Genomic DNA, 8,045 nt, shown 5'->3' on the forward strand with positions numbered 1-8,045 from the left:
TTTATTAAGCACTGGTATTCTTCTGCAAAATGCGTACGCTGCAAATAGCGTGCAATTCTTTCTGTTGCATGCTGCAGTTCCGACGCTTCGACGACTTTTGCATCGTACGACCTTCGTTCGCCGGCCAGCGCTCTCCGTAGACGGAGACAGTAGGCGGTTACACGTAGTAGTTTACTCCATTGGGAAAATCGGAATACGAAATCCCACTCTTTTTCCGGAGTTACTACGAGGGTATGCGATACGCGTTTACCCTCTTCGGTCTCGATGGAAGCGGGCATTTTCGGCCAATTTTCTTCCGCTTGTTGAAGCCACTTCGGTCCAGAGATCCATAGTTCCGACTGAAGGAGTTCCGCAGCTTCCACTCCACGCGAATTTAACTCCGCGGGATTGAAGCGCGTAGGAACATGACGCCATTCAGTGTTCGGAAGCGAAGTCTGGATTTTCGACACTCGGTTGGCAATCACAACCTTCCAGGTCGACGCATGCTTCCTCAACCAAGCGAGTGCAATCGTAGAATCTGTCCAGCAGATTACGCGGTCCACTTTCAAGGAAAGTGACCGTTTTACGTGCATCACAAGCTCGGAGAGGAGCACAGCCCCGTTCAATTCCAGAACGGGGATGGACTGCGTTTTGATCGGAGCCACTCGCGTTTTTGCCATTATCAATGTCGTAAAAACGTCATTGCTTGTCGTCATCACGCGTAAATAAGTGACGGCCGAATAGGCTGCGCGTGAGGCGTCGCAGAATCCGTGCAATTCCACGGAAACTGTGTCTGCTCCGTATCGGACCCATCTAGGAAATTTTAATTCCTTCAAGCTGCTCCAGTCTATGCAAAACGTGTTCCACGTTTTTAGCGTATTTGCTGAGATTTGGTCGTCCCACTGGATCTTCTCCAGCCATTGGGACTGCATCAAAATCTTTGCCCGAATTACGACTGGTGATAACCAGCCGAGCGGGTCGAACAGCTTGGCAATCTCCAAGAACAAATTTCTTTTTGTCATCGGTGACGCAGATGGTTGAAACCGTTGCAGATTAAAATAAAAATAATCTCCAGACGGTATCCATCGTAAACCGAGCACCTTTAGTTCGGTATCGTCGAACAAGGTGAGGTCTACGGCGTGGGAGTGAGCGTGTTGGGGGATGTTTCGCAGCAATTGTGGCGAGTTTCCGGCCCACTTTCTCAACTCGAACCCACCTCCTTGCAGGAGCTCGCACACTTGAGTGCGAATTTTTTCCAGCAAGGGTTTGTCGGGCGCTCCCATGAATACGTCATCGACGTATGTATCCTTCTCGAGAATAGGAGCGGCGAGAGGAAATCTATCTCCATCCTGCTCCTTCAGTTCGAGAAGGGTTCGCATCGATAAGTATGGGGCGCACGCCGTTCCGTATGTAACGGTATTTAACTCGAACGCTTCTAGCCGTTCGGTTTCGGGCACGCGCCATAAGATGCATTGGAAACGACGATCCTGTGGGGCAACTAGAATTTGTCGAAACATCTTCTCAATGTCAGCCACCAACACGTATTCATGCAGACGCCACCTCGTTAGAACCGAGGTAATGTCGTTCTGCAATTTTGGACCTACGTGTAGGATGTCGTTTAGAGAGCGGCCTCCAACCGTTCTGCTGGTCGCGTTAAATACGACCCGCAGTTTGGTTGTCGTACTTTCGGTGCGAATGACCGCTCTGTGCGGGATATAGAGCCTAGTTTTGTCAATGGGCTCGATTCGAGTCATATGACCTAAGGACTCATACTCCGCGAGAAACTCCGAGTATTCCCTTCTGAGGGCCACGTCGCCGTCCAGTTTCCTATGCAACCTTGTGAGAGCGGAGAGCGCTATGTGGAAGGAACTTCCTAACGCTTCGTCCGGGCTCGGGTGATTCAAAGGTAACCGGACTACAAAACGTCCCGTTGCGTCCCGCGTGACGGTTTTTCGGAAGAATGATTCACACTCCTCCTCCGCCTTGGTCCGCAGCGAGGTCGAGGGAATTTCCTCGGTCTCCCAGAACCGCCGAATCGCGTAATCAAGCGATTCGAGGACGGTGCAATGCAGCGTCTGTACGGTTTTCTGGTTTTCACCCGCTGCGTTTATCGGGCCGGATATGATCCAGCCAAACACAGTTTCTTGGGCGATGGGACCCATTTTTCCTCCGCGTCGGAATCCCGGTCGGATTACCTGTGCATACAGGTCCGCCCCAATTAGAATTTCAATATTCCGATCGTCCTTGGGGTCCGGGTCAGCCAGCGTTAAGCCACTGAACGCGCTGTGATCAAGCGCGTTCGCCGACGGTGCACGGTAGGTCGTGATTTTTGGCACGACGTACGCGTTTGTACCACATGTCGGTTTGATGGCTGTTACCTCAGCGAGACTCAACTCGACGCTGTATTTTATAATTTGCGCCTGACCGCCCCCCAAACCCGTTACCGTGGCTGGAGTTCGTCTGCGCATTAGTTGGAGGTCGTTGACTAAGCTGGCGGACACGAAAGACGATTCCGAGCCCTGGTCCAGCAGTGCACGCGCGCTTCGCGTTGCACCGTTCTTTCCGAACACTCGTACTTGTGCCGTGGCCAATACCACCGGCCTCGGTGCTCCTGTACCGAGCGCGGTACAGTGCGATGTCGAGGCATTATTTGCGGTAGTATTTAAAGCCGGAGTTTTCGTTTTCGGCTTCGACCTGGCCCATCTACGTGGAGGAGCGTTCGCACGCCTCTCCTCGCGATTATCGTACGAATTATTTGCAACCGGCCTCGTATTATTGTCTTCCCGGTTTTGCGCGTAATGCAGCAGGAAATGGTGCTTGCCACTGCACTTCGCGCATACTTCGGGGCTTTGGCACCGTAGCACTGTGTGGGTGGAGGCCAGGCATTGTACACACCAATGGCGACCCTGCACAAATTGGCTACGTGTTTTTGCCGGCAGAACCAAAAACGGGCTACACTGCAATAAGCTGTGCGGTCCGGTACAGAACCCGCACATTTGCTTTTGCGCAGGGCCAACCTGCCTCACGGCGTTGGTCCTTGAACCCCGCAGCTGTGCAGCCGTGTCGGTTTCCACAACGGTGTTATGGCTGCGCACGTGTCTCGAGGCAGATCTCGTTTCCCGAGTCCTACTATGACTACGTGCGCTCGGTTTCGTGGCAGGCGCAAGCGCAGCCTCGCGACGCTTCTCGTCCATGGAAAGCAGTGCGCGAGAGTGCATCTCGATGAACCTCCGTACGTCCTCAAACGTAGGATATTCGGTCGAGAGGTTGAGCGTTTTCTGCCACTCTAACTCAAGCGCAGGCGAGAATTTTTGCTTCGCCCAATGCGCGAGTAACCAGTCCCGTTGCTGTTCGGGCGTGCCCTTCTTATCGAGGGCAGCGAGCGCCTGTGTACAACCCACGGTGATCTGCTGCATGCTAGCCAGATCACCGGTATCAATTGGTTTTAGGAACAGGAGCTTATCCAGCAATTTTCCCGTGACCATGCGTGGGAGGCCGAAGGTGTTCTTCAGCTTCGACCATGCCACTGGAAAATTACGGCCGACGATCTCGATCGAAGCAATGGACGCTAGAGCTGGTCCCTCTAGGCAGGCATTCAGGTAATGCAATCTTTGCACATCTGACAGTCCTGCATTTCGTACGACCCCGGAGGTGAACAGGTCCTCGAAATGTTCCCATTCCTGAGGATCCCCTCCGAACTTGGGTAATCGTTGCTTCGGGAGCTCGATCGGTATGTTACTTTGAACTTCCGGTGTTGCTGGTTTGGTTTCAGCGCTCAGCCGGCCAAGTTCAGTAAGGACAAGATCCTGGAAATCCTGGAAATCGTCCTCGGCATTCCTCATATAATTCAGCTTAAAGATGTCGTGGGACGGTCTTTCCGCTGGAGGAATTTGTTTCCGCACGTTAGCATACTTGGTGCGTATATCGCGCCAAGTTTCTTTAGCGTGCTCGAGTTTTTCCTCAAGCATTCGCTCTGAGTACTTCGCTCGTCCTAGTTTTTTAAGGTTTACGCCCAGCCGTTTTAGTTGACCACATAGATCGACCAAGTCTTCGATTTCGTCGTCGAGGTCGACTTCTATGGATAACTGTGCTACGGCCATAGTGTGCGTTATCGAGGAGCAATCAACTCGAAAAAACCTCTTACGTGGTTAACTTCACACGTGAAAAAATGTGCACCCTTTTTTCCCGGCCCGATTAACCTCGTTTTAATCCGGCTCGAAGGACCTTTGGATAAAGACCTTAACCGCCCTAAGGGGGGGTTATTTTAGTCTGACGTGGTCCGGATTACGAGGGAAAGGACACTGGGAAAAAGTGTTGAATAAATTGATGCACCAGAATTTGCTCAAGAAATTAAACGTTTATTTCAATCAAAAGAAAAAAAAAACGGAAAAAAAACCGCCTAGACGTCGGTTCGACGTCTGGGGAAAAAACCTGGGCCGGCTTCTCCTGGCCAAGTTCGCGATGTGTTGTTCTGTAACAAGGAAAGACAAGGCTGGATTTAAATACCTATTAACGCTTGTCGCGTCGCCTGTCTCGCTCTATCTCGCACGCTCCTGTCTGTGCCGTTCGCACTCAAGAGCGGAGATTACAGACACGTCTCGACGAACTGAGATATGTATAAGTGGACTGTATTTATGAACGTTCTCACAAATCGAGAACCGTTCGATCGCTGTGCGGAAGAAGAGATCTAATTTCTCAATTCTCCGCTTTTTAGCGATCGTTGAATGCCGCAGGAAAGGACAACAGGTGGAGGTCGTAAAGCTCCAAATGCTGTCCAAACCGCAGTTTCTCACCGTTCCCTGCGTACAAGACGCGGTGTGGTGTAGCCCTTAACGGCGCACGTAGCGTCTTACGTTTAAAGGAGCATACACCACGGTGCTCATTATGCGTTGCTCTACGCACAGGGTACGTACTCACTGGCGGTCAAGGAGCGTTGCTCGAGCAGGTTGAGCTAAGAAGTCCGGAATTTCTTAGCCCCGACCTGAGAAACGGTGAGCCCACGTAGGGTATCGGTCAGAGACCATCCTAGGGGTGATATACAAAACCGTGCGGACAATTCAACTTGTCGCACGACCGCGTCAAATGCAGCAGTCCGTACGACAAATTCTTACACGACCGCGAAACTCAAACGTCACGTGAAGATAATCAGCCTCACACGACCGCGTCAAATGCAGCAGTCCGTGGAGAAATCAGTAGTGAGTTGGCCGTAGCCACTGGCCGAAACTGGACTTCCGACGACCGCTGGTTGCAGCGAGACGTTGGAAAGTCAGCCTCACGACCGCGTCAAATGCAGCAGTCCGTGATAATGCCAGCCTCGCACGACCGCGTCAAATGCAGCAGTCCGTGGAGTCGTCAGTACTGATCGGGCCGTAGCCCTTGCTGAGACTGGAGTTTCGACACACGGGAAACGATTCTTATCTCGATTCCCCTTTCATGACCGCGTAGCACAAACGTCACATGAAAGTTGGACGAAAACCCACAGTCTTTTTTTTTTTTTTTTTTTTTTTTTTTTTTGTCGTGGGGAAAATCTTCGAAAGACTGCCTCCCACCTCCTTGGGGAGAGGTGGGAGGGGTGTGTGGGATTCCCCGCGCCCGTACAACGACAGGCGCAGGACCTACCCACTAAAAACCCCACGGTGACCCTTCGGCACGCTTTGGGAGGATACCGGGAATCGCTCGAAGCATTCTTCCGGTATCCTCCCCGTGCCCGCGCTTTCGCGCCCATCCCCCGGGGGGACAATCGGTCCCCCCAGTAGACACACTGCCTCATAGCGGCGGGACGGGGCCACTCCATCCCGCCGCTATCCGTCCCGGGGCCGCGTTTAGTGGCGGCTGCGAGCCCCAACTCGCAACCGCCCGCGACCCCGTTTCCACCCCTCGGCGGCCGGGCGTTCATGGCCGCACCAGACCGCCGAGGGTGCCTCCCCTTGCGTCGGACCGGTAGGGGGAGGCACTCCTACCCCCAACCGGTCCGACCCGGCGCCGCCTGGCGGGAGGAGGGTCCCCTCAGGACCCCCCTCCCAGCCTAGGTCATCCGCCACGCCGAGGCGGCCGCCCGCGACGCCTCGCGACCGGGCGACGACCTCGGGCCACCGCACGAGCGCGCGCTTCAGCACGCCGCTGAAGCTCGCGCTCCCTCCCCGCGGCCTCCTTCTGCAACATTACGTTCTCGCAGAAGGAGGCCACGGCCCTCCACTTCTCCTCGCTGCCGAGCATGGCGCGCACCACGCCCGGCAGCGAGACATCCCGCCCGACGACGCCGACCAGGACACGGCGCTCCCCCTCCCACGCGGGGCATACCTCCAGGGTATGATCCGCCGTGTCCTGCTCAGCGTCGCAGTGGCAGCAACGCGCCGTCGGCTCCTTCCCTATCCGGCACAGGTATCTTCCGAAGCTGCCATGCCCGGAAAATACCTGTGCCATCCGGTAGGTGAGGCTGCCATGGCCTCTGTCCAGCCACTCCTTCAGGAGTGGCCGAACCGCCCCGACAGTCCGGTGCCCCGCGGTTGGCAGAGCCAGCCGCTCCTGCCACGCGAGCAACACGGACTGCCGGGCCTGGCGCTTCAAATCGCCCCAAGCAGGTTCCTGCCCGCCCGGGACCGCCCCCACCCCCGCGCGACGGTCGACGCGGTGCCGGTACATCACCGCGTGCGACCGCGCGAGCAGGTCCATGGGCGGCATCCCCGCTAGAACCGTCGCCGCCTCATGTGACATGGTCCGATACCCGCGGACGACCCTGAGCGCCATGCGCCTCTGCACCCGACGCAGCATAGTCATGCTGCGCCGGGAGGCAGCCAGGTCGTCCGCCCAGACGGGGGCCCCGTATAGGGCCACCGACTGGACCATTGCCACATAGAGGCGACGAACTCGGCCCGCCGGGCCCCCCAGGTTGGGCAGGATCCGGCCCAGAGCCGCAACCATCCTTTCCAACCGGGGGACCAGGCAGCGGAAATGCTTCTCGAAACGCCAGTGGCTATCGAGGATCAGCCCCAGATACCTGATCTGGGGCTTCACCTCGATGTCAGCCCCACCCACCCGAATCAGAGGGGGTGGCGGATCCTGCCGAGGTGAATGAAACGCAATCACCTCGGTCTTATGGACCGCCACCGTCATCCCCATCCCCCTGATCCGGTCGACGACGCGTTGCGACCCCTCCTCCGCGCGACGCATGGCCCTCCCCCAGTGCGCCCCGACGGCCAGCACCAGTGTGTCATCCGCATAACACACCGTGCTGACGCCGTCGGGGAGGCCGGCCCGCAACACCGAGTCGTACGCGATGTTCCACAGGAGTGGCCCGAGGACCGACCCCTGCGGAACACCGCAGTACACCTCCCTCCGCATATCACCATCCCGGCCCGGATACTCGATCCACCTGCCGCGGAGATAATCCCCGACGACCGCCCTGAGACAAGGGGGGACTCGATGATATTCGAGCCCCCTCCTTATCTCTTCCCAGGGGAGGGTGTTAAAGGCATTGGTAATATCCAAGGATATTGCCAATGCCACCCCTCCCCGGGAGAAAAACCCACAGTCTTTTAAATTTTATTAATAATCTCGCCAAGCGGGAACCGAAGTTTTTCAATTCCCTCACACGTCCACGTAACTCGAGCGTCACGTGCTATTCGGCGAGATTGTACAGTCAATAATCGGGGCTGATAAAATGCCTCACCGATTTAGTTAATTTTGAGCGATAATTTAAACTTCTCAACGAAAGGTTCGAGTGTTCTCAGAACCTATATTCGGAGATTTGGTTTCGTCGCGGAGCGGAATCGTTTGTCGATCTGCTCGCTGCGCGGACTCGCTTTCGAGTCTCGCAGCTAAGAAGCGAACAGACATCCGCAGTCGCGGCCACGAGAGGGGTAATCACCACCTCGCGGCGCTATCCCTGCTCTTCAATGTCTATCTCTTCTTAATTTCAATATTCCTCTACCCTCTCTGTTTATAGATCTTCAACGATCGATCCCAAGTAAATATATTGGGTCGATCACGTGACTGAGAGCAACCAACACTCGCGTATGGTTTTTCTAACCTGTATCGTTCCGTGTACCGAACTACGCATCAGAGAG

General features: G+C 55.4%; 1 protein-coding gene across 1 annotated transcript; it reads right to left on the bottom strand.

The window, feature by feature from the left end:
* Window positions 1-811: 811 nt before the first annotated feature.
* LOC143350667 (uncharacterized) lies at window positions 812-4,079 on the bottom strand. The gene is made up of 3 exons (XM_076782689.1): window positions 3,719-4,079; window positions 936-3,607; window positions 812-826 (listed from the first exon to the last, which is right to left on the bottom strand). The coding sequence occupies exons 1-3, from the start codon at window positions 4,077-4,079 to the stop codon at window positions 812-814; spliced, it is 3,048 nt and encodes a 1,015-aa protein (XP_076638804.1).
* Window positions 4,080-8,045: the final 3,966 nt, after the last annotated feature.

The sequence above is a fragment of the Colletes latitarsis genome, unplaced genomic scaffold, assembly GCF_051014445.1.
Source record: "Colletes latitarsis isolate SP2378_abdomen unplaced genomic scaffold, iyColLati1 scaffold0013, whole genome shotgun sequence".
Classification (NCBI taxonomy): domain Eukaryota; kingdom Metazoa; phylum Arthropoda; class Insecta; order Hymenoptera; family Colletidae; genus Colletes; species Colletes latitarsis.